General features: G+C 38.7%; 1 protein-coding gene and 1 long non-coding RNA gene across 3 annotated transcripts in view; one reads left to right on the forward strand and one right to left on the reverse strand.

The window, feature by feature from the left end:
• The first annotated feature begins 81 nt into the window (after positions 1 to 81).
• Positions 82 to 2,609, forward strand: LOC124155645. Of its 2 annotated transcripts, XR_006864215.1 has the most exons (3): positions 82 to 183; positions 342 to 940; positions 1,258 to 2,609. It is a non-coding gene; the product is annotated as an uncharacterized LOC124155645 (long non-coding RNA). The 2 variants fall into 2 exon arrangements; XR_006864214.1 differs by having other exon boundaries at positions 82 to 940.
• The window catches only part of LOC124155644 (1-phosphatidylinositol 4,5-bisphosphate phosphodiesterase epsilon-1-like), a 359,516-nt gene continuing 333,614 nt past the window's right edge, over positions 1,029 to 26,930 (reverse strand). The window contains exons 17-28 of the mRNA XM_046529648.1: positions 22,916 to 23,161; positions 21,075 to 21,225; positions 20,453 to 20,587; positions 17,817 to 18,118; positions 15,527 to 15,673; positions 13,576 to 13,751; positions 13,117 to 13,274; positions 12,917 to 13,003; positions 10,262 to 10,489; positions 8,696 to 8,920; positions 6,531 to 6,930; positions 1,029 to 5,823 (exon numbers count right to left, since the gene is read on the reverse strand). Of these exons, the coding sequence (XP_046385604.1) occupies positions 2,987 to 5,823; positions 6,531 to 6,930; positions 8,696 to 8,920; positions 10,262 to 10,489; positions 12,917 to 13,003; positions 13,117 to 13,274; positions 13,576 to 13,751; positions 15,527 to 15,673; positions 17,817 to 18,118; positions 20,453 to 20,587; positions 21,075 to 21,225; positions 22,916 to 23,161 (5,092 nt within the window). The 3' untranslated portion in view covers positions 1,029 to 2,986. The remainder of the gene's footprint in view (positions 5,824 to 6,530; positions 6,931 to 8,695; positions 8,921 to 10,261; positions 10,490 to 12,916; positions 13,004 to 13,116; positions 13,275 to 13,575; positions 13,752 to 15,526; positions 15,674 to 17,816; positions 18,119 to 20,452; positions 20,588 to 21,074; positions 21,226 to 22,915; positions 23,162 to 26,930) is intronic.

Consider the following 26,930-nt stretch of genomic DNA (forward strand, 5'->3'; position numbering starts at 1 on the left):
TGTAGTTATTCAGAGGATGCTGGAAATGTCCCAATTATCCATGGATTGTGTTCACTCCTACATGATTTTTGTGAGCTATAAATGATACTTCTATTTTCGAAATGGCGAAACTTTTATCAAACCGATAGGATAGGTCTTAAAGTTCGAGTTCCTTAAGAACGATCTCAATTTCGCCATGATATGGTAATGAAAATGCCGACATTAACTTTATAATCGCGACATAATATCATGCTAAATTCATTTAATAATATTATTTAAAATATGGAAGTATTTAATAGAATTCGTGGATAACTGCATTTTTTGACTTGATTTTTATTTCATCATTCATTGTTATATTTCAGTTTAACACATGTACAAAATAAATTTCTGTGTGTTTATTGCGTTGCCGAGGCAGAAAATATTTCCTTAACTCAAATTTTGTGTAGTGAAAATGAGCAAGATGAAATTATTGAAGCAAAACTGAGTGTTTTTTTACGGTTAGAGATGTAATAAGAAGTTACCTTTCAATGTAACCTTTGTATGACCTATGGTCGGGTTATATCGAATGCTTAATTACCCACCGATCTTTACCAAATTTAGGATTTAACCCTGAATCCTGTTTGGTCATTAGAAAGTCCTATTACAGAACGAGTAAGAAAATACATATGTTCTAGTCATTTATCAGTTTCTCCGAAAATCTTTGCATCACATTTTAGCTATTTAATTTTTAAGGTTAAAGCATTTGAAATCACAATCTGTGTACTAAATGCATGTAGCCAAAATTATTTAAGTAAAATGAAAGAAGGTGATAGCAATTTTGAGGTTCTATCCGTACTCTATTGGCGACACATTTGGCAAACAAAATAATTTCTATTGCCTTTCAGGTAATGGAATTGTTATGGATGCATAAATCCACAGGCTACATCTTCTCCTACAGGCAATGAGCATTGCTTTTATATAGGTATGATAAAATTAGGTATTTTTTTAGATTAAGGACTTAATTTAAACTATGGTGAATGTGGTAGAGTGGGAATTAATAGGCACTGTTATAACTGCTGTAATATGGTTTATTCTTTAATATGATAAAATTATATGCTTTTCGAAAGTGTTTGCTTCATTTTTGCTAGAGCTTCTAGGAACATGATTGAAAAAGTTTAAAAATTTCACACCACATACTCGGAAGAGAATATGCACACTATAGTTTCTTATTTATTATTGATATTAAGTAAGTCGTTTAGTACGTAATAAAGCATCTGCTTTTATTTCCAAATAATTTAGGGATATGTTTTGAATGATAGCAAATATATTGTGACGGTACAGCCTTGCAGAAGATATTAAACATGAAGGAACCAAGAGCAAGATATACATATTAAGTTTTGTATGTATATATGTATATATAAAAGTGGAAAATTATTTACAAGAAAATTTTGATATGGAAAAGACTTGATCATGTACTTCAGTGATTCAACACAGAATTAGTAGATTTTGAAATATACCCATCAATGTCATTTGCAAAATATAAACATATTGACAACTTTCCTTTCCCCAACATGTAATGCAAACCATTTCAAATATTCAATATTATAGGCAACATGTTTTATATTTACAGTAACATGGTGACATTTGCCAGTAAAAATATGGAGATAGAGAGAACAATAATAAATAATAAACAGTACATAAATGTGTTATAAATACATTATTTTTCTGGGCAAACTTCCACTCATATTAAACATTATTTAATATCTCTCAAAAATCATTTAAAATGGTAACTTTCATCAAAATAATGTCTTTCTGTACAAGAATGGTCTTAACTTCTTTTTAAACACATTAGAAAATGTAACATATTTATCCATGCAATATTAGATTAGTTTATCACTTGGTCTTCAATTTCAGTGCAACAAGTTAAATTTACAAGCAGAAAAACCACATAGTCATAGGCAAGGATGATATATTAGTATTAAGTGTAAAAGTTATTGTACGAGACTTTAGAGTGTCTTGCTATATACACAAACAGGATGATTTGCTAACATATGAAGAACAATCTTCTCATAAATCTTTTGTGCTCTAAAGTTTGGCAAATAAAATTTGATACAGTCCAAGTCTAAAACTATGAACATTAATTATAGATTACACTGCAAGAGCATTATGTACAAAATCTGTGTGGACTGTCATAAAAGGTTTCAAGGTACATTTGTTGACCAGCATGCGATTGATCTACTGAATTACAGTGACTGATTCAGCCATGGTATGATGATAGATTCTATTATTTTTGACATTTCCAAACATTTAAACAATATACATTCTCTCCAATACACCTCTCAAACATACCACATTTGAAAGCAAGAAGAAAATTCATCACAAAACTCATGATTTGTCTCATTGCATCCTCATTTAGTTCTTCCAAATAGGTAAGTACTTGCACCTGATCATGGCATAAAGTCCAACAACTTGACACAAGAACAGTGTTCATAGGAAGAGATTTCTACGTTATAACATTTGCTCCCAAAGCATGCAGAAAACAATCATTGAGACTTTTCAAATGATATGCGTAATTCTGAGAAATTTCAACAAAATACCACTCTTTCTTGAAATTGCAGAGTTATTACTAAAATCGTATACAATCCATTAAATGAATTATTGAAAAAGCTGCAGATTTGTTTGATTATTGTAATTTTGAGAAGATAAACTTTATATTCGTTAAGCCATTCAAGGCTTCACAAGAACACTCGCTTCTCATTTTACTCCACACCACTCAAAAACTTGCACTGGCCTGATGCTGACGTAAACGTGAAATCAATCCTCTTGAGTACCAACAATGAAATTCATAAAATGGAGGTTTAACTAAAAATGACATTTGTAATATGAAGTCAGTATCACAGAAGTTCACGACTAGAAAAGGGCAAGCTCAGGGGTACACAAGATCTCTGGAACCAACAAATCAAACCCCGGGCTAACCGTCGCTATGACTCCCCCAGTCCCATCTCCACCCAGCCCGGGGAAACATTCCTCATTTCCACACTCTAAGCTTCTTCAGAGAGACCTTCTTGAGACGTGACACTGCGGAACGGAAGTCGTACTCACGCTCATCATCACTTAGTGTCTCTCCCTCCGAATGCACCTCCCTGTGACGGGGACGATGGCTGCCGTCGCTGACAGCACCCACTACCTGAGAGCCTCCGTCGCTGGTCCCCGTCGCCACCGTCACAACTACCCGATGGGAGGCAGTTGGATCACTGAGGGCTTCCTGCACCGGAGTCTTTCCTCCTCCACTACTCCGTGCTGAGGCGGCCCTCAACCCCTTGCTCAGTCGTTCCAGTGTGGCCGTGCGCAGATTGGTCCCTCGAGTTCTGCCCACTCCCCAGGCGGACCCGCCGGCTGGGGACACGGAGGATGTGTTGGAAGCTGTTGCAGCCTCCATCCTCTCACGCAACACGAACCGCCCAAGTGTTCGCCAGTTGGCTTGCGTGGCGTAAACGTTCTCGTCGTCATCCAGGATCCTCTGCTGTCGTGTTCTCCTGCGCCCAGAGGACGTCCCAGACAAGGCACTCGAGGTGGAGTCTGCACCTCCAGTCCCGCCGCTTCCTCCCCATTCCAACTCCTCGACGAGGACAAACCTTGCAGGGTCCTCCATGCGGCGGGCCTTGACAAGGGCCTGTGCCAGCACATCTTGAGCGGAGGCCCCAAGTGGAACTTTCAGGATGGCGTAAGGGATTTCGGGCGATACATTGTAGACGCAGACCAGAAAGTTGTCATGTTCCTCCCATGAGTGCATGCCCCCTCCATCACAGCCGTCTCCATCCTCCACTTCCTCGACGCCATCTGCATTGTTGGTCCTGCGGTGCAGGCGGTCCACGGTAGAAGTGGCTCCACCCCGGCGACGTCCTGCACCGCTGCTCCGGATGGAAGACAACCACGCTCGGCTACTTGGGTCATCTCCCACCCTCTTGAGGAGGAAGCGACCCTCACCCGTCCAGGCAGCCTGAGCTTCCAATGGCCTTTCGGCAGGATCCAGCACCCTTTGCGCTGGTGGCAATCCACGGTCCCTTGCCTCCCACCCCCTTGCGACCTCTTCCACGAGGAGAAAGTCCCTGATTCTTTCGGATCCAATTCCCGCCTTGGCCAGGGCGGATGCCACAACATCTTTGGTGGTGCTTTCTTGCGTGATCTTCAAGATGGTGTACGGTTCCTCTGCAACCACTCCATAGACCATTAGGAAGAACATGCGGCGCTTGATGGTGGGTGCTGGCAGGGGAGTGGACGGCATTGGCCCTACAGGTGCTATTAGACTTAACTCGGAACCGGGTTCTGCAGCATCCATCATGGGAATGTGTGGTCTCTTGGCATCCCCATTCTCCTTCAGCCCCTTGTCAACAACTGTGGTCACTTCAGTTCCCTGGGTGAAAGTCGTATCCACACCAGGTCCGGTGGTGGAAAAATCGAGAGATTCCTCTTCAATACGGGAGTAAACGAAAAGAGTTGAGAGGTGCAGAGGGGCATTGAGCGGGGATCGTAGCCTGACGTGGCGATAACCGGGTCGTAGGCAATTTAAGGGTAGAACACGTTGTGCGTGGGTGTGCCCAGTTTGTGCATCCAAAACGCTCAAACGGAGAAAAGCAAGGTGACGAAAAGACACACGAAAAAGCAAAGGGTCAGCACTCCAGATAGGATTCAAAGCATTTCGGTGCACAACCCTAGTTCTCTGCTTGTTACAATCAGCTGGCAACCCAATGAGTTCCACCTCCACGCACACAGAAGCTGAAAGGTTTCCAGGGCATACAAATTGTCCAGAGAGAATTGTCAGAGACAAGGTGGCTGCATGCAGGCCATCGAACTCCTTGTCCCAAGGATTGAATCGACGATACATCATGTGTCCCCGGTCCCACATCACAGATGGTTTTCTCACATAACCACATCGCCCATTCTGCTCAAACATGGCTGCGTTTAGGTGCAATGCTGGGTCTTCTGTTTGGTAATTTAGTGCCACCATCTGTATGCCAAAAGCCCAGAAGATGGTAGGATTGAAATTCGATGAGTCTATCCGCATTCCTGCCGGATAAGTCCTCACCAACTGGGTCTCAGTGTGAGCCAGGAGGGCCAAGGGTTGCTTCCTACACAGTTTCTTGGCTGTGTTTTCATTCAGGGAGGAGCATTGGTAGCAGGGATGGTTGATGTTTGGCCTCTTTCCGGCCATTTCCGGTGGCACACATGGCGCTTGGCTCCCGCTGACTGTGAGATTGGAGCCAGGAGCCGGCATAGCAACGGGCGATGTGCCAGTGGTCGTGGAAAGGGCTAACGAGGCCACTCCAGGAATGTGACCAGACCCGGCACCTCCGGCCCCCGTTGTGGTTGGGGTGCCGGGAGCACTGGGTGCCACGATAGCCGATGCAGGAGCCCCGGTTGCGGATGCCTGAGGAGGACGGCGACTCCTCACGGAACTGCTTGGTGAGATGGTGTTTAGGCCTCTGAATTTTATGGCTTGAACATAGATGACCATGTCGGACAGTTCCCTGGCAATCTGACTGCTCTGTTTTTTGGGTTTGAGGGGAGTTGGTGAATCGTCTTCGCAGCTCCACTCGATATCACGGCCTGTTTTTGCTGGTGCAGTTGTTGATGCTGGAGGGGGAGGCGCTTGAGTGCTGCCATGTGATAGAGATGTTGTGTGGGATTCGGAATGGTGTGCTGCTTGCTGCTTTGATGATGAATGGGAAGATTTAGAGTGCTTTGCGCCACTGTCGTGACTGGATGATGAATCAGTACGGGGAACGGTGCTTTGAACTCCAGATGATGCACTTCCAGAAGCTCCTCCTGAGCCCTTTCCTTCTGATATGAGTCCCACCATTTTATCTGTCATGAAAGAGAGAAAATTATTTAGTGGGAGAATGGGTAATGTCTACATTTTAAACCTTTGCTATTCTGAGAAAGAATATGACATTTTCTAATGCATAAATTAATAGGACAGAAGGGTTCATGAAATCTAACCAAAATTTGCTTGTCCAAGTAGTGCGTAGAGTTTGAGCCCTGACCTTCATATCTGAGGTAGTGGCTTACCAATTAAGTTAATAAATATTCCTGATGTGATTGTGCCTGATTTTCTTATGCATATATATTTTTAACTGCCAACCAGGATATGGATTTAAAAATGAAGAGAGACAGTATTTTTCTATTTTTGTGCTCCCGTTGAGTTTTCAGCCAAAAAACAAAGATTTGAATTCTTTTAAGTACACTAAAGGGAAAATAAAGTGTCTTGTTTGCTTATCATTTCCAATCAAATTTGTCATATTTATTGATTAATACTCTTCTTGTACCTTAGCTCATATTTCTAGGTCTGTTTGAAATGGATATTTACAGAAATAAAGAGGTCAAAATCTGATATTATGCTCCAAACTACTAGTCTGGAGTAATGAGATGATTACATATGTACTCATTGAGACGTGGCTCTTGAATGAGGTGAATTTTAGGAGAAGAAAACTTGTTCAAAACTTTATTTTGCAACCAGGTGATTATAGCAACAGTGAACCACTGAACCTATCCGAACTCGAACGATTATTCACCTTCACCCAGGTTTTCATCATCGTCATCATCATCATCGTCGTCATCATCGCTGAAGTCGTCGTTGACAGACCCTCCACTGGCATTGCTGATGATGCTCGATGCCCTCCCTGCACCAGTCCCTCCCTGAGGTGCTCCGCTAGTCGCACTGGTGGCTGGCTGACCATGACCCCTGCCGGCTGGTGGAACGGTGGTGGCTGCCCTCAGTGGTGCTGATGAGAGAGTGGCCGACATTGACTGAAGGGCTGGCAGTGGGAGATGCTGTGGTGGAACGTCAGCCATCAGCCTTTTGTTCTTGATAAGGATTCGTCCCTTGAGCTGATAAGGGGACGGCAACCTTGGCTCATCACTCAGGTCAGCCTCAAAGAGGAAGTTGGACACAAGTTTTTCTCCAAAGACTGACTGAAATGATAGAGACGGAAGTCACCATGGCATTTTAGCATATCCATAAATCTTTTTGCAATTATATAATAATGAGGGAATATCTAATGAGCATATTAAATCTCAATATGTTTGTGTTTCAGATCACCTTATCAAAAATTTTATACCTAAATTCTAATTATAATCAGTTCTGACATTGGCCAGAACAGGTCAGGAACATGAATGGAACTGAAGTACCTGATTAGGAACAGTTACGGAACGGGTGTTCCTGATCTAGAACTCGTAAAAACTGGTATTATGTTGTATATGATTTCCATATGTTTCTCCCCACTAGGTTCCAAGCTTTTCCATGTGAAAAACATTCCATACTATCCACTTTCAAGAATGAAATTTATTTTTGATTGAGTGATCACTAATTGATCAATGAGCTATTTTTTATAGGTCTTCGAGTTTGTTAGCAAGTCCTTCCATCCTTCCACTAATCCTCCTCTCATATCCTCAATTTTACCTTTCTTACCCTTCCACTCCTCAAAGTAACTAGTTTTCCAATGGATTGGGCTGAAAAGGTTTTGACAAAGGATGGGATGGAAACAAAGATCAAAACTAGTAGGAAAATGATCATCGTCTGACATCCATATTTTTCATCATTATTCTAAGCCTCCCATTCAGGCTTATCTGATAATTGACATTGCACTGTGTTTATTAGTGGTGGCTCATCAGGTTAAGCGAGTGAAGTGGCACTTCAGCTATATTTTCACAGAATGATTGAGAAGATTAATTTTTAAAGTTATTTTGAAGTATCAGGAATTTCAATTAAACTCACATCTCCTCATGTCGTAATTTATCAATTTATTTGAAACTCAATTTACTATATTAGACTTCAATATCCAATGATGTTATCAGCTGTAAGCATATTGATTAAGAGCTTTCCAGGTGTATCAACTGGATATATAGTTATAGTTAATGAAATCCATTCCTACGACACTAGGCTAAGATATGATATGCATGTGATGTCATCCTGCTCCACTAAACATCTAAGGAGTCCGAGAAACATGTGCATAAAACTTTATAACAATTTACCAGCCGATATAAAACAAGAGGACAGATACAATGTGTTTACGAGAAAGTTATTTAACTTCCTTGTCAGGAGGTGTTTTTACAGTGTGAAAGAATATCTTATGTGATTTCGTCACTCTTTCTTTTGACGTGTCCTATACACTTACTCTATACTTTTATTTCGTACAGTGTCTTTTGGACTAATAAATTATTCTATTGTATTCTAACTGTAAGTGTGTATAATGTAATAAATATTATAAAGCATTAAAACTCCGATATTCATTTATAAACACCTGGTATAATGTACTATTTTTAAAGTAAAGTAGACCCCCTTTTTACGATGGGCTTGATGCATTTGACATACGATGGGGACTGATTTTGAGTGTGCTTTTTTAAATTTGAAATTTTGCTGTTATGTATATGTAGTAGCAAGTTAAATTTTAACAATATTTCATATGTATTGCCATGTACAATGTGCATACCTTGAATGGGTTGGTTTGTATGCTTTTTGTACAGATTCCTCTTCTGTAAATATTTCCAATTCAACATATGATTGAATTCACTTTATGAGTAGTCCTCCAGGACAGATTAATATCATTAGGTGGGAGTCTACTGTGTACATATATATTTTTTGAACTGATTAGAGTACTCTGGTGAAACAAAATCAGCCCATGCTGTTAAGTGTACATGGAGGATCCCTGAAATTAAAATATTTGATAGATAAACTTACCTGAAAGATATGAGCCATTCTTGCTTGCTGTTGGATGGAACAATGATTTTCAATTGACAGAATAACAGGATAAGGGGAAGTAACAAACGCTGATCGATTGATAGCTTCAACAACTGATCGGAAGGGGATTTTAGTGGTAAAGGTGTGGCCATGGTATATCAAAGGAGTGCCATCGTCTCCATCCCAGCAGTCTAATTCAACACATCGACAGCCTGTTAATAGCACCTGAAATGAGAAAGGTGCAAAATTCAAATTTCCTGGTAGAATTCAGCTATAACGTATTAGCCAATTGCTATCCAGAACCATGGACACTATATTTGATAAATAAATCTACTTTTGAAAAATATTTACTTTGGTTTTCATGCATTCTTTTCATTCCTGAAGTTAAGAAAGCGATGTTGGAAACTTTATCCTTCAAATATTGGTATTTTTGTTCTTACAGAGTTAGTCTAGATTCACTCTTACAGACTTATACATATTAGACCAGAGCTGGAGTTAAACACCCTAGTTTGCTTATAATGACTGGCTATGGTTTTCACTTTCTTTTATGTTTTGTTATTCTAATCTTAGTTACTCTTTACCCAAGACAAGTACACAGATGAACCAGAAAAAGAAATTTCCTGAAAATTCAAAGTTATTCAAGATAATCGAATCATAATACATGAATAAGAGTAATATAATTTGATCTTTCTGAACATGTAACATTTTGGTTGGTCATATAAAAAATAACAGCTCTCAATTATATCCATGTATTGTAAAAAAGACTACTGAACTGAAAACAACTTTTTTAAATCTGTGGTCTGATTTTTTCATAAACTAAGAACTGAATGATGACTGAAGACTGAATGGAAAGACTACTAAAAGAAGAAGCCAGCAATAAATGTAGGGACGTTGAATGTGAGGGCAATGTCATGGGAGGGGAAGCTAGAAAATATCAAAAGGGTAATGGAGAGAGGGATGGTATATATCTTAGGATTATACGAAGTGAGGTGGAATGATGGTGGGGACTACTAGAGTGATTGATGTAGGGTTGTAAATAGTGTTGGGGAGGAAAGTCAAAAAGGGGTTGCTTTAATATTAAATGGGAGGATAGGTTAGAGAGTGGTAGATAAAATCAGGTTAGTGATAGGATTCTGATGGTAGAAATTGAGAAGCGACCCACCAATCTTATGATGGTTCAAGTTTACATGCCCACAAGCAATCATAGGGAGGAAGAAGAAATAATTAGGGAAACCCTGAGTAAGAAAATCAAGAAGCGACGGGGGACTGGAATGCCTCAGTTGGGGACAGGGAGGGATGGAAACAAAATAGGAGAATTTGGATTAGGAATGCAGAACGACTGGAGCTTTCTCCAGAATTTTTCTGGAGAAATAATTTATTCATTACAAACACATGGTTCAATCATAATAAAGGGCAAAGGTTCGCTTGGAAGAGTCTGAGAACCAAAGAACCTAATTGACCCATTCTTAGTCAAAACATAAAAGGGGGTAACATATTAATAACTGAGAAAGTAATATTGAATTATCCTTGATTTAAAACTATTAGGATAATAATAATAACATTTACCTGGCTGTACAGTTCAACTGAGGACTCTCCTTTTAACTGATGGCCAGTTAGGTAAGTGTTATGGGAAGATGCAATATAGTAATGGGACATAGGCTGGTCCATTTCATCATCATCAGGGGCCATCCGCTCACAAGGAAAGGCATAGTTATCCTTGTCCATAAGGAATCGAGCAAAGCCCTCAAAAGAAAGGCACCCTTGTGACCTCAGCCATGCATCAGGCTCATGCCTCTGTCGAGAAAATAGAAATAAGACATGAATTTTTGAGTCATTCAAAACATAAGCAATGTACAGAAATGTCTTCAGGTCACTTGTTTTTATTTTGTGTTTTCCGAAATGCATAATGACTTTCTAGCAAGGAAGTCATATTGACATTATTATAACTTGAGGAATAGGCAAAATGCAACCCTTGGCATAATGGATCCCAAATTTTGAGGTAGGATTAAGATGATACAAAAATCTATCTAATTTCTTCTAATAACTTGTTTTTTTAATTGTATCATTTAATAAACTGAAATTCTGCGCCATCCAGATTTTTCTCTTCATGTGTCCATTTTAACACTAGAACCGCGGACTTTTTCGTATACCTAGAACCGCGGAGGGGGTCATTTTGACCCCTCGTCTTTTCTTGCCATATTTTTAGTGTTTTGGGTTTCTTTTGGATACTGCACTATGTGAAATGAATTATCTGAGATTTACAATGAAATTTGAATGAGGTATGGGCGGTATAAGCGCTAGATAGGCTACCCGCCTTGCACAAATAATGCGTTTTTCACATTTTTACTGTATGTTCGGCTGAGGATGGGGGAAAAATGTAAATTTTTTTAAGAAAAAAGAAACACTTTTATTGGTGCAGAGAAGCATACAGTAATGAAGAATGTAGTATAAATTCGTTTCGTTGGGTAAAAAAAGAAACACTGAACAAGGTAAGTGTAGAAAAACTACATTGATTACTTTGGTTTTCTTGCACAATTTTCACATTGTGAAACTAATTTATATCTTTTGTCTTACAGGATAGACATATTGCTTGCATTGTCGAAGTACATGGACCGCGGACAACTTTCTTACATTCCATACAGAGATAGGATGACTTGTTCTTGCTTTTCGCAGAGCATACCTCAAGTACCTGACATTTGCGTCGATTCTCCAGCTTCGAAGTTTCGAAGAAGAAGTCCAAATTTGCTTGTAAATTAGGTCTAGCCCTTAAAATTTTATTTGTCACCGAAAGCTCCTCTGACAGCTTTCTGAGAAACTCGTGACGAGAAATCTTTTCCCCCGTGCATTCTGAGAAGAGAATGTAAGCATTGATAGCAGCAATATCCAATATGTTGTAAAAAACATGTACTGGCCAGTGTCGCGTGGCAGCACGATCAGAGTAAAGCCTAGCCATTTGATCAACAAAGTCAACACCAGCTTTATTTTTATTATAAACCTCAATAGTTTCAGGAAGTCTTTTCTCAGTTTCCCCCACTGTGATATTGGGATGCATAGTGCTGAGTACAATCACATTTTTCTCCCTTTTACCCTGATAAACTGTGAGAGGCGTCATTGTTTTTCAAAAATACTGTGGACTACCGATGTCCTTTGGCTACTTTTACCTCATGAGGTATTGACCCTTCTCTTCCTACTTACATTACCCACTAAGCTTGTTTGCTGGGCTTTTAGGGCCCTTGCAAGTTTCACAGTAGTAAAATAATTATCAGTAGTGACATTTCTTCCTTTTTTCATGCATGATTCAGACAACTTCAGAACGACATGCTCACCTAAGTTTACATCTGGTGCCCGCTCGTCTGATTTACCTAGGTAGTTTTAGCATCGCAGAGCATCCAGAATTTTATGCCGAATTTGTCAGGCTTGTTGGGCATATATTGTGTAAAAGGGTATCTTGCCTTTGATGGAAAAACTGCTCGTCAACCGTGAGTTCAGGCCCTGGTTAGTACAATGAGTTGCAGTTCATGATAAAAGAGTCCCAAAGGTCAGAGCAAAGTGCAAATTTGTCAGTACGCAGCCGTTGGCTTCTCTCTGTTCGAAAATTATGCTTGTGGTGAATTTCTGCTGCGAAAACATAAAGTTCGGGAGCGACAACAGAGCAGGGGTCAAAATGACCCGTACCGCGGTTCTAGGTATATTGTTGTCTATTGTTCACAAAAATAGTCCTAGAGCGTCGGAATTTCGCACGAATACGCCTTTCTACAATTCATTAAAAGTCAGACAATGTCAGGTTTGTGAAAAAAAAATTAAGTGTGAAATATACATCTTGAAAATCATAAGGGGTCAATTTGACCCCCACCGCGGTTCTAGTGTTAATGAACAACAGTATTACTAAAGTTACAGTCACCTTCTTCTAGCCAGTGAAGTGAAAATGCAATGTGTATATATTTTGGTGAACTTATAAACCTCACCCATTAGCAAGCATGGTTGGCCAATCCAAATATTTGGGGGTGTTTGAACCCCTATATGGCATCAAGTACCCTCGTGAGAGAGTATACCTAGTTTTGCATTCACGTCCATAGCAATAATGCATTCCATTGCACTTGCTTACTGTCACTTTTTGTCATTTCGTAACTGTCACTTTTGTTGAAATTAATATTCATTGCTCATAAACATGGCTATTATACATAATTACATTTGGATTACCAAAGCAAAGCTCAACTTTACCTGTATTAAAGCTTTCACTTCATCCTCTGTATGATGCTCCATTTGTCTTGTCTCCAAAAACTTATAAAATGTTGCTGTAGTTATGACCTGAAAAAAAGCAAAATCATTCTGAGTAAAAATGTAACTGCACACAAATGAAAATAGTATCTCACAAGGAGAAGTACCCAATTACTCAATTCCTATCAAGATTTCTTTCTAACCTGAGATCTAGACGTGTCAATGCCTGCACAATTGGAAACAATACTTGCTGCAGCAATGGCGTCAAAGATCTTTTTCTTCTTTAAAGCTGCCAAACCAGGTCCTCCTTTGAAGTTATCTTCTGTCGCTAAGTCTAGGGAACTATTTCTTGTGAGCAGACCTTAAAAAAATAATAAAATATTTTGTTGACCATTGCGATTTTGGTATCTCTAAAACTATCAGTATCCAGTTACAGCAGAATGCTAAAATGCACTTTGAATAATTCTTTTCAAAATACAAATGTCATGATACTAGAGAGCATGCTATCAATTTAGCATTGGCATGAAAACAATGCTAAAGGAAAACTATCAGATATGTGATGCTGGTCTTAGGAATTTTGAATGAAGATTTTAAGAATGAAGCTGTGGGAATCTAAGCTCAGAATCATTATAATGCTAGACTCAGTTGTTGGCTATTCCTACCTATCCTCTGTGGTGGAACTGTCATGTGTTGTGTAATGGAGTTGCGACCAGTAATTCCATGCTCGGGAGAGCTCTTCTGACTGCTAGGACCATCATTAAGTGAACTGTCAGACATACTGCGGCAAGTTATGGCAAGTTGATCAAAGAGGTCACGAAGGTCTTTTCTTGCTCTCAAACTGGAAGAGAAAAAGAGTTAATAAATATAAAATATCAACATTTATGTGTGCTACTGTAGTTCAACTAAAACAATCAAGATAAATACACATGTGAAGGTTGATCTGTGTCTTTAATCCAAGGCCTTCAATAATGGTAGAAGGTGGATGTTTCATGAAGCACTTTGTGATTCTAGCTTTACTTGTGGTAGAAGAGGGAAGTTCAATTTGGGGATGGGAACTATGAGATTCAAAAATGTTGTGTGTAAGCATATCTTAACTGGTAGAATACCTTAAATACTGCTAGAGTCTGTAGCAATACAATGGGAGTACATTGATTCATATTTAGTGATGCTTCACATTTTCCAATCAGGTTTGGTGAAGTGATTAATCAATTTGAACTCATGTCTAATCTGAAATTTCTCAAGGGAAGTGATTCCAATCTCCTTGTTTACCTATATGAATTGAGAACATTGATACTGAGATACTGATCAATCCCAGCAGTGAAAACCCAGGGAAAAGTAGATATGAAATACATAATACTAAATACTTAGGGAGACGTATTTATAGTTTTAGAATTCATACCTCATATTTGAAATAATTAATTCATCCTATGGTGTTGGAGGGTAGAATGTTGGGGAAACGAGGGAGGGGAAGGAAAAGAATAGGATTTTTAGATAGATTGAAAGAGAGTAGGCCTTACAGTGAATTAAAGAAGGCAGTGCTGGAAGGAAAGGGAGGCTCCCAGATCACCTCTTTAGTACTCCATGGAAACCTACCTTAATCGGTAGAATACTATAATAAATAATAATAAGTTCCAATAAACCCACATATTAAAGGAATTATATAATGCGTCCCAGTACGAGTTGGGAAAAATACATTTCAATTACATATATTTTAACAAAATACAAATTATGGCAAACGATTGTATTTCAAATACAAAATGCAAATGGATATAGAGAATTGTATTTGAAATACAAAAATGCAATTAAAATTTCAAAATACTTTCTTAAAATACAGAATACAGTGAAATTAAAAAAATTCAATGCCACAACATAAAATTTATGAATATTCAACTACTTTCATGGAATCTTCAAAGCAGTGAATGACTAATTCCTTATGAATTTATTCGAACATGAAAGATTGCAATTTTAGGCATGTCTAGCACATCCAATTTGGAAATAAGGGACAAGGATGTATGCATTTAATTGGACACAATAGGCTACTAGAATCCATCTTTGTGTGAGGAACAGGGAATCTATGCCTTATGGCAAAGGGCCCCAGGGCGGCCTTCTCTTGATTTTGAGATAGGGTGGGGTGGGTTGTTGAGGTGAGGACTTATTCAATGAGTTTTTCATGGGGGAAGAAAGTTATTGGTGAATGATGAATTAAAAGCTAAGGAAGAAAGCATGGATAGCTTCAATGACTTTTTCATTGATTGGAACAGTTGGAGAGGTCTTCTCTGCTTGGGGGTACTTCTGTTGCCCCTGAACACTTAGAGGTGTTCAAGTAAACGCCCAAACCCAAACTCTCCCCATTCAGGCCATCTGAGTTCGTGTTCGGAGGCAGGTGGATTAAGGAGGTGGCCGAGAGATTGTTTGCCCTGCTCATATCGCTCATATTTATACTCAGAGTTCGGCTCTCTGCCTTGACAGCCCTTCCTGCCATTTCCACCTGACATACTTTCTAGGCCCATATAAAACTTTGTGACTACCTGTTGACTATGAACATTTTTTGACTAATGCAGTGAAGCTTCATTTTCTTCATCTGCACATTCTGACGTTATTGCATTCACTCACCTAAATGATCTGAAGAGTGAAACAAAATCAGCAAAATCTAGCTGGGTCTCCTGAGTGATTGAACCGGCCCTGAGATGCCTTGCCTGTTGAGGCTCACCCAATATTCCTGAGCTGGGGATGGATGTCATTCCTGTTCTAGATCTCTCCCTGAAAAAAAAACAACATCAGAATAAGCTTTGATATCATACATTAATAGCACTGCTCTTACACTGGAAGTGAATCGAATTCATAGCACAAACATGATCATTTTTAGTATTATATGTCTCAATGACTTTCCTGGAATAGTTTTTTCACCATTATGACCATTTTAACCATTCATTCCTTTTTTAATATGACCTTAGTACCTGTACTAATTTTTAAGGACATTTGTAAAATGAAAACCATACATTTAAAATTATTTATAAATGCCATATAATTAATTACTTGTGAATCAGTTCACCATCAATCATACTTGTTAATAATTCATGAATCTATTTATTTGTATGCATTCATTATCATCTATTTGTTTCCATTCTTGTCCTACCCTCTTTGAGTCTTACAATCAGACTCGGAAGCATTTTAGAGACTGCTCTCTCCATGCTCATGAACCATATAAAAATGTATTATTATCAGTATTATTGGCTCGGATTGAAGTGAGCTGAGGCAGTTGGGCATTTGCTCATTCAATGCGTGGTCATTTTGAAGCCTATCACCCACCACACTCCCAAGCCTCCAAAATACTTTTACATAATGCACTGCGTAGAAATTTAGGTAAAATGTGGTTTTACTATGATTTTGTGGAAAATTTAGTGAATTATTTAGATCATGTATATAATAATGTCCTTCTAAAATTATTTTGGCTATCCTAAGTCTCTCTGATTACCCTTGAGCTCTGCCACTGGTTAGTAAGTGTTTTAACACATTGTGTACAGATGGCGAGAATTCTCGTAATTTTTTTCCCGAACGTTCTGGATGGATGACGAAGATTCTCGTCATTTAGACGTGTCAACCTAAACAATTTTATAGCGTACAATACGTATGCGTTAGTACGTTTTCAGTTGTTGTTCGTTATTCATAATGAATTGATACATCATAACGTTTGATTGGGTAAAGCTATGTTCTAAACATTAGCTTTTTAACCATGTTTAAACCAAAGGCATTACACCCTAATAGGCACATACCTATTTCCAGAATCGGCGTTCCTAGGAATTTAAAGACCCTGGTACGCAACGTGTTAAACAAGTAATAAGTCAGGAAATGAACAAAAAAGCTGGGTGGGAGTGATACTTGCTCTAAACTGGCAGAACACATTTTAATTATAATTCACAATACAAGTGAAAATTTATGTCAATTGATGTGGTCTGGTGAAGATCCAGGCCACATCATTAGATGTTTTATACTGGAATATAAACACACCAAACTAGTACATAATTTGAATCAAATTTCAATGATTATACATTACGATTTATGACTTACCTTATGATAACTAATCTATTCTGGAGAACCGAATGTAAAGCAAATTCTATCGTATGCTGTATTGGTATTATTTCTGGGCTAGGCATCAGTTTCATTCACATATAAATGTTACTATGCTAAAAAGTGTTCTATTTTTACAAATAAGGCATAGAATCACATAGTTGAAGACATCTAATGTGAATTGGAACAAACTTAGAAAAGAATTTTAAGTTTACAAAGCTTGCAAAAATTAGCACAGATCGTATGCTGAATCCATTGTCAGTTGAACATATATATTGTGAAGCTGCAGTTTACTGTACATCACTGTCACGGTGTAGATGATGAAATGTAAAAAATATTCAATTTCACATACATTTAAAACAGTAAGATCAAGGAAACCTAGGTCATACAGTATTAAATTTATGTGAAATTATAAAGTTTTTTTACTTTTCATCATCAAAATAATCATTCTTGAAACTAATTTTCTCTCTACCTTGTCACTGTTTATCCAGCATCCTACTCTCTTTGACAAAGCAACTTTACTTGTGATTAAAATTGATTCCTTGTCCAGAAATAATGCCTATTTGAAATATGATGGACTTCGCTTTACAAACACTTCTCCAGAATGGATCAGTAGAATCATATGGCAAGGGCCTAAGTTGTATAGTATTAAATTTATGTGAAATTATAAAGTTTTTTACATTTTAAACTTATGTGAAATTACAAAGTATTTTAACATTTCAAGATGTTAATTTGATTCCATGAAGTCACACCTGAGACAACGAATTATATCAAGGTTTAAATGGTTAATCAGGTAGACTTCTGTTGTAAACAATTAGCTTTTGAGGCCAATTACCTGTGGAGTATGGAAGCCATAATGGGTGTGGTGGAAGAGGGTGAAGTGGCGAGGAGGAGATTGTGCTGCTGGAGGAGGTGATGGACGGGCGAGGAGGAGAGTCTGTCGAGGTCGTCTGCCGAGCCCCTCGGACTCACGCCGATGATGATGTCACTCGAGGCTGAGCGGGATCTGGGTGGGTTGGGGATCTTGGTTCCGGTCGAGATGCCTGTGATTGTCGGTCTGCGTGGGCTCGGATCTCCTCCTGCTCCTCCAACCATTGCTAATGTTGATAGGGCTTCGTGCTGCTTCATGCTCAGCTCCTTGGAGGAAATGGGGGAGAAAAAAGTTGCACCTACTTAACTCTTTCCATTTGTGACAATTTTCCAACATATGATGCATTCACCAATTGATGTTACCAATAAATACAACTAGGTGAAGTGTTGGGGAAAAGTATCTTACATCAAAGAATTGACGACTCTACCTCTTTCCTTAATGTCCTTTGATTTTTCACATATTTAAATGCCTTGCCATTATTGCCAGGACAAAAAAGCTATAAGTTTGATCTGATGGTAATACTGAAACATGGAACTACCTCAACATTGGAGAAAATGGTGGTTAGTAGATAGATTTTTCAAATGTATGGAGTGTCACTGATGATGCTTGATGCAAGGATGCCAAAGCAGATTGAGAATATGAAGCGTAGATGTGAGACGCGGGATACTAATATCAGTTTTAAGATGGGAAGGTCGTCTCTTCAGTGTTGACTCGTCAAGAGTGAATATTGTTAAAAATGTTTAGTTTGTGTCACATTGTCTTTGGCAATCATCTCTCTACCACTCTTTCATTGGCTGTAAGATATATTTTGTTTTATTTTTCTGTTTATTCTCTGCTATAGTCAGTCAACTTTGTCTTTTATCTTCAATAAACTGTCTTTGAGGGTGTGCCTGTACATTCCATAAAGTTACGAAGTCAGGTAGTTATTGGTCAGTCTTGGAATATGGGAAGTTTTATAATGACCATGAATGGGAAAATTCAGATAATTCACCCATGAGACTACAAATAATGTCTTTTGCAGTGGTTCATATTTTGTACTATAAAGGCATTTGGATTTGTTCACAAAAGCATGTCAACTTATAACTTTCTTCTGTGCTATGTGTGGTAGGGTTGTAGGTTCAGTATGAGAACATGTGGTGTGGATATGGGACATTTTGCTGGTACATCAGAGGAGTTTAAGTGGGATATAGGAACAGATGTGGGATTAAAGTTAGAGGCATGAATGGTGTGGACTCATGGTAAGGGTGCACTTGTGCAGGAGGTGGAGATGATGGTATGAGGCAATTATGAATACATACATGACTGATGTGGTTGTAGGATAAATATATTGAGCATAAATGAGAGATATGAGTGCTTCCATATTCAATAGAAGATATAGGTGACTCTTGAAAGTTGGACAGTAAGAAAACTGCTGCAGATAAAAGGTGATATACTGTTGATTTAATCTGAAATGAAACATATTAGTCATGCCTGGTTTCATCCCCCTTATCTGGATGATATTTTTTTTACCATTTAGGGCTGCTTTTCACATAAGTGGATACATCTTCACACATGAAGGGCCTCCAATCTCACCTTGTGTTCCTAACTTCGACTTCATACATGCCCTGCCTCAACTCATAATCATCCATAAACCTAAATTTCTCTCTGCCTTGTGGCTGTTTATCCAGCATCCTACCCTCTATGACAGTCGTCAGGATTCTTTGCCCCTCAGTTCATCATCCATCCATATTACCTGACTCGTGCAAATTTTAACTAGCTACTTCCTATCCTCATTCACTTTCTTTTTCCATTTCCTGTCTGTCTCATCTTGAACACTATCTTCCATACACATCACAGATGCTTAGATCATATTCTCATCCTCCTTCTTCAGGGTCCATGGTTCTACCCTCTGAAACGCTACACATTATATTAGACACTTGGTGAGCCCTTCCTCAGAACTCTTCAAACCTCTCCATCTTTAGCGTATATGAATGTCTACTTTGTCACAGCTAGTTCCTCTCTCTAATTTTTTTATGGATGTGATTGTGTACTACCTCCAACAACCTCTAGCTCTTCATCAGCTAAACATGCTCTCATCACTCTACCTTGACATTGTGCTCTACTCTCTTTGCTCTTGAAGCACTGCAAAACTTCACAACTTAAATATTCATCCATTTTGAATGCAGTTCCTTCTACAAATAATTTGATAGCCCTAAATGGGATATTTTTTAGAAGTAACAGTACATATAGTCCTTTTGGACAATTTTGTTTGGAACCTCAATATGGTAATTATTCAAGGATAACTCTTACAAACTGGCCAGTTTTCAACTTCTATCATAAACATGCTTAGTTACAATCAGTTGCAGCTTGTTTAAAAACTTTTGTAGTTTTGTTAGTTTGTCAGTCATAGAAAGTATTTCATCATAGTAAGTCAGTAAGAAAGGCTTGGATCAGGGTGTTATAACGAGTCCAAGAACTTTCAAAATAAGCTATATTATCACATCAAGATCAAATAGCACTGGTATTTTAAGTTATGGATTAAACTTTGTTAAAAACCATATGAGAAAAAGCTCAAATGATCAAAATGAAATTTACTCGAGAGACAAATTGTCGATACTCACCTTCAGGGCTTGAATGTTTCCGATTGATTTCTTCTTCTTAAATTTGACAGAAGCTCCACGCCTCAGAGTACCATTGTCAGGTGGTGATGACCCTCCTACATTACTCGCCAAAGTCCAGTCCCTTCCACCAAATATCTGAAAAGAAAAATTTAAGCATGAAAAATAACAAAGAAAAATGCTGGTGATTTATAAGGTAAGTATACTGAAGAACATATGGGGTGCTTTTATGTAGAAATTTAAAAGCCTACACTCATGCACATCAGTCTTCTAGAGAATAGTTGGTTGATAATGGCTGTGATAATTAAATTGAAAAATTAATTACACCACTGTTTATGCTGTAATGAAGCCTTGAAGCATTTGTAAATGAAGAAAACTCAAGTTACCTATATAGTATAACAAATGCCACTCAAGGATGTGAATGTCATCATCATTATGCGAAATTTTGCATAATGTAAACGCGATTATCATTATGCCATTATCTGCAGCAAAGGGAATTTTATCATAAGCAGTGAAATGTGAGATTGAAGTTGTACTAGAAGCTTGAAATTAAAATGCTGGGGTTATTCATTTATTTGAATTGCAATAGAATATATATGTGAGAGCAGTTTTCAAAGCTACTTACCCGTATTGCCTCAGCTGTATTTGGGCCACAGCAATTCTCTTCAAAGTAAAGCTGCAAGTACTGTTCTTTGAGCCACAGCATTCTTCTGTCTGATAGTTGTAACTGGCGCTTCAGTCCCCGGACCACTCTGCTAAGCCCTGAATACCACATTCTGAAAAATATGGATAAAATGATATTATATTTGTAAGGTAATTAAATACTTAGAGCTAATTATTATTCATAAAAATGGGCATGCAATGTGATTAGGGACTTGAGATGAAGTGTGAAATCTTGACCATTTCATAGCATATCTGACCCATTAACATCATAAGGTTAACAAGTAACAAGGTCCTTTGCCATTGACAGTAAATATGCATGGCCAGAAATGGTTCCTTAATTACCATGGCAATTTTTTTCCCAACGTTCATATAGTGTGTATACCATAAGTTGGTGCATGGGCCCGCTAAGTACCTGAGCAGCGTGCAAAGGAGGGGAGGAAAGGGCCGACAAAAAAACTGTATGGGACCAACACAGGTAGCTGGCGGTTCCGTTTACCCATCCCTTTCCTCCACCCGACGAAGGCAACTAGCACCTCTAATTGAATTATTAACTTTTTTTACTTTCTCATGATATCTCAATCTAAATAGCATATTTGTAAAGTACTAAAAAAGCTAAGAAGAATGATATAAAACACGAAATGCTCCGATCATAAATAACAAAATGGTCGAAAGTTAAAACAAAACGTACAGAATAACGGCTAAAAAAATAACTAATTAGAGGTGCTAGTTGCCTTCATCATGGGGAGGAAAAGGGATAGGCAAACGGAACCGCCAGCTACCTGTGTCTGTCCCGTACAGTTTTTTTGTCGGTCCTTTCCTCCCCTCCTTTGCTCGCGGCTCAGGTATTTTGCGGGCCCATGCGCCAACTTACAGTATACACACTATAGTGCTATGTGAATGAGAACCAGTACCCTAAAACTTATGTCACATAATTTACCTATTTGGCAAAGTTCTCCCTCCCCCCTTAAACCATACAATCTAACATCTAAAGTCAGTTGGAAGCTCATCCTGAGTTATGACATTTTGGTGGAATATATGTATTATGGCAAGCAATAAAACATGCATTCCAAAGATGCCTCAGCATGTACTTATTTACTTGAAATAATGATAATACATATCATGAAGATGCATATTAATTTTTACATATCAGTGATGAAATACATAAAACAGGTTATTAAGGTGATTAAGAGAAGAAATAAAAAAATGTGAAAAGGTCGGGTGACGGGAGGGCAAAATGGAGAGCTGCATTAAACAGCCTTTGAATTAGTTCAACAGATTCAAGCTTCAATGGGTGGAAGTTAGACATATTTAAATAAATAAAAGATTATAGCACTTTTCCACAAAACATTTTTTACTGCATACAACGCGTTTCGGCTCACAGAGCCATCATCTGGAACAAGACACTGCAAAACATTTGAAAATCACCTTTATGCTTTTGAGAAAGGGGGGTTGGGGAGGATCTGACATGTTTGAAGAAGGGGGTGGGAACAGACGTACACAGTGGAAAAAGATACAACTGAGGGATGTGGGAACCCACGATGGAAGGAGGACTCTAGTCATAACTGTAGAATAATGACACGTGGGAAGATTCACAGAAAACAGATGGAGAAGAGTACAAAAGGGGTTACCCTACCCCCCTTTTCTAAAAAAAAATTATGAAAAAGTGCTGAAATCTTTTATTCATTTAAATAGTCTTTGAATTGTTGACTTATGATGATTATTTCAGTTTTCCCAATTAGGAATGAACAGTATCTATTTCTGTTCATGCTTATTCCACCAGCATCCACGAATAACTGTACTCACCCACACAACGTTGGTGGACAAAGGAAGAACAGAGCCCTATTGTCACTGAGGTTGGCCCCGTACACGATGGCAAGAGCTGTCTCCTCCCCTGGCCTCCTTTCAAGTCCAAACCTTCGTGCTGCTGCGGCTGCCTCGGCCCCTCTCTCCCGACCCCCTCCCAGCACAACTTCCTTAACTGCTGGTAAGTCAAGGAAACCCTCATCCAGTGAAGGTGGCGGTGATGTTGGTGCACCATCAGCTGAGAGCCTGAAATGTCCGAGTTTTCACACGTGTAGTAACGAGTGTATTCTCTCCAATGATATTTTTTAATTGAACACATTTTCGTCAGTTTTTCCATATCTAAATAGATGGGTCGGTTCCGGTTCCCGGTTCTCGGTACTGCCGGTTCTTGGCTATGGTACCGGTATCGAGAACCGATCGCATAAAGTCGGTTCTTTGGAAACGGCTCGGTGCAGTGGCGAGGATTTGAATTTGGCGCCCAAAGTCGAAATGGTTTGCAGCGTATTCAAAGCCAAAAAGTGAAAAAAAAGATTAAAAAACGCTTATATTACCTTCCCATTGCATGGCGTCCACGTTTTTTTTCTTTGGAGAGTTGCTCGTTTATGGAGTTATGGAGTTCTCGCTAACATTATAACGATTATAACATTTTCGTAACCGCTTGCTTTCAAGCGAGCTAACTTTTTGCCTGCCGCCGTCCACGGCATGGCGCCGTTCGTTCTACCTACCATAGTTCTCTATGTCAAACGAGTCGATTCGCACCGTTGACGGCCCTGCCATGCGACGTCTCCAGCGTAAAATAAAGACATTGCTACATTGAGGCCGCTCTCAGACGAAACGACTTTTCGCCGGCCGCCATTCTCGTGAAATTCAGGCGGCTTTCAGACGAGACGACTCTGCAACGCCGTGTCGTGAACGACGGCCGGCGGAAAATTGTTTCGTCTCAAAGTGGTCTTACGATTATATTATGTACATATACAGTAATTCTTCGACATACGATCAAGATGCGTTCCGAGAGCTTGCTTGTAAGTTTATTAATCTATGCGAAACATCGAAAAGTGTTGTTATCCTGCAGAATGCAACACTGCATTGCAATTTTGTGTTAACTCACGGCCGCTCAGTTTATCCATGGTGTCGCTGTACCGGCGTGTTGAGCAGTTTATTGTTGAGGTTTTGAGAACTGTGTAAGTGAAGCATGCAAATAAGTCGTCAATTAAAATAAAAATTTAAGCTACATCGCAGAATACAGAATATACATATTTTGAACTGACTCACAAGTTACAACAAATTAACAGATGACGTCGACAGAAGTTGGGGAAGTTTTACCATTGATCCTGATGCTATGCAGTAACTTAACTTTGCTCCAAGTATCTTTCGCGTGGCCCTTCAAAATCACCATAGACCTCTACTTTTTTCAGTGAATGCCTGCTCAGTACTGCAGGCAATATTTCTGCCAAAAAGAATAGATTAGACTCAGACAGGGTAAAAATGCTGAATCTTTTAAATCAAAAACCTGGATATAGAACCAGTGGCTGCCTGATGTAATGTGACATATTGGTCGATCATGCACTTTTAACGATATGTTATTTACCCTTTTTAACTTGGCAAATAAAATTATGGAGACGATCTTAAGTTTTTTTTAACAGAGCTTTCTTGCTACTTTACATCTTTAGTGAAATTATTTTCATTAACTTCTTGTCGTTGTTCATTTAAATTTGCCATTAATTCAGATAATAAGAGTTTGTCCTTGGAACCGAGTATCGAGAACCGAGAACCGATGGGGGAGAACCGGACCGGTACCGAGAACCGAAAAAAATTTAAGAACCGACTCATCCTTACTAAATATGTAATCACTTGTTTAAGACAAATCCTCTCCCAATATTTCAGCTAAAATACAGCTATTGAAAAAATAGTAGTGTTGATTATTGTTTTCTTGTATGTTTCAGTTGAATGAACCTCAAAGAGAATCTTGGTAACATGAAGAGGCCGTACTAGGAGAAGGATGGGAGGTTTCAGCCGAAGAAAGTGGCAACAGAATTCTGATAAATTCCATTGCAGATGCAATCTAGTTTACATATGTCCTACTAGCCACCTTACTAAGCATATAAAAGCCTCATGCCAGAATATGATCTCAATGTCCCTTAACTGGGGAGAGCGACTATAGTCGCAAGCGGACTCCGCTCCCCAAGTGGGGAGCGCGACTATAGTCGCGCGTGCCGTCGCGTCGCAATGTTATGCGGAGAAGGTGTGAATATTCATTCTTTATGCATCATTGCATGTTTTTTTTCTTTGTCAGAGGTTCTATACCAATATATTTTAAGAATATTGCCATTTTTGTGCGATAGCTGTACTATACATTTTTTTCCGAAAACGGCATTTCCGAAAACCGGTGGATTTGCTCCCCACCAGGTGAAAGATAAGAAAATTTCTGCCCCCAACCAAGGGGTTAAGCAAAACTGAAAATGTTAAGTGATAGAGAAAAAGTTGATCAATTGTTTTTCAACCTATTGCTAAATGAGTTTTGGGTAATTTATCACATTAACGGCAGCCAATTTTTAATAAGACATTTCAGTGGCGTAGCGAGTAATTTCGTTCGGTGGGGGTCCAAAACAAGGATGGAAAATTTTTGTAAAACAGGGTACTACCTATGTAGAGGGTTTTAAACTAATTTTAACACTTTTCATAATTGAAAAAACTTCATTTGTCAAAGAAATCTTTTGTAAATTTATGATTTTTAAATATTTTGTTTTCTTTTGTGGAGGATAGAAATTGTATTTTTATATTTTGGGGGGGGGGGGGGGGGGGGGGGGGACTCCGGACCCCCGAGACCTCCCCCTTGCTACGCTATTGTGAGATTTACAATCCCTAGGTAACAGCTTTTTCCTTCCTATGTGGCTTTTGACAAGTTATCCTCGATCATTCCTCAACATTGTGGACACCAGCCAAGCCTTTAGTGATACGATCCTGAGAAATGGTCTTATGATGATTATCATAGTCTTATGATCTTATGATAAGAAAGGTGAAGGTTTGTTTGGAATAACATGAAAATCAATAATATAACCAATTGATCAACTTAAAGAGGGATTTCTCATATCATAGATTTATTGTGACGATAACAAATGCTAATAAAGAATGTGAAAGGTAGTAGTCACTAGTTACGACTCATTTATGCAGAAAATTTTCTCAATCATGGCACTACTGTGGTGGAAATGAGATTAAAGTTACTGTAAACAATTTTTTACATGTTTAAATTTAAGACTGTTATTGGGAATATTATCATTTTCCACCAAAAGCTGTTAAGCTGTTTTTGTTACTCATAACCGCAATGTTTGCAATAGAACAAAAACAAATACCTGGGGTGGCACCTGCTAAGTAGGAAATTTCAAGCAGAATCTGCAATTTTCAAAAACGATTCGGCAGGGTCAAATCATGTGGGTCAATAAAGGCGATTTTTCTGTGGCCGGGTATGTGATGAAACAGCACCAAAAATTCATCCGCGATTGCAATCTAAAAATTGTACCACACTACTGTTCACCTATGTTCACCTTTTCCTCTATTTTTGCAGCTAGCTACTTAACTCATGCTTTCAGTAAAAATACTGAAGTACAGTGGTGTCATGGTGCCGGAATGCGCCATAACGCCGTTTTGGCACTGGTTAAGAAAAAAACATAATAGCCAAATAACACTTTTATCAATTTTGGTGCCTCAAAATTTCTAATATATTCATTTGTAACAAAAAAAATTATTTTAAAATATACAGACGTAACTTGTAATAAAAAAACACACAAAGTAATATTTTACCTGTAATAAGTGCATTCTGGCACTGCTAATTTTGCCATGACACCACTGGTGGAGAACTTTTTGAAATCGCAAAATTAGTCTCTCTGAAGGTGTGGATGTACAAGGAAGAACCAGACATTTTATGTCTAATTGGAACTACTGCAGAGAGTTGAAACAAACATATTTTTAGGGCTTTTGATGTAGGCTTCCACAGAGATTTTGACTGCAGGCAGAAAAT

This window comes from Ischnura elegans, chromosome 3 (genome assembly GCF_921293095.1).
Source record: "Ischnura elegans chromosome 3, ioIscEleg1.1, whole genome shotgun sequence".
In the NCBI taxonomy this organism is placed as follows: domain Eukaryota; kingdom Metazoa; phylum Arthropoda; class Insecta; order Odonata; family Coenagrionidae; genus Ischnura; species Ischnura elegans.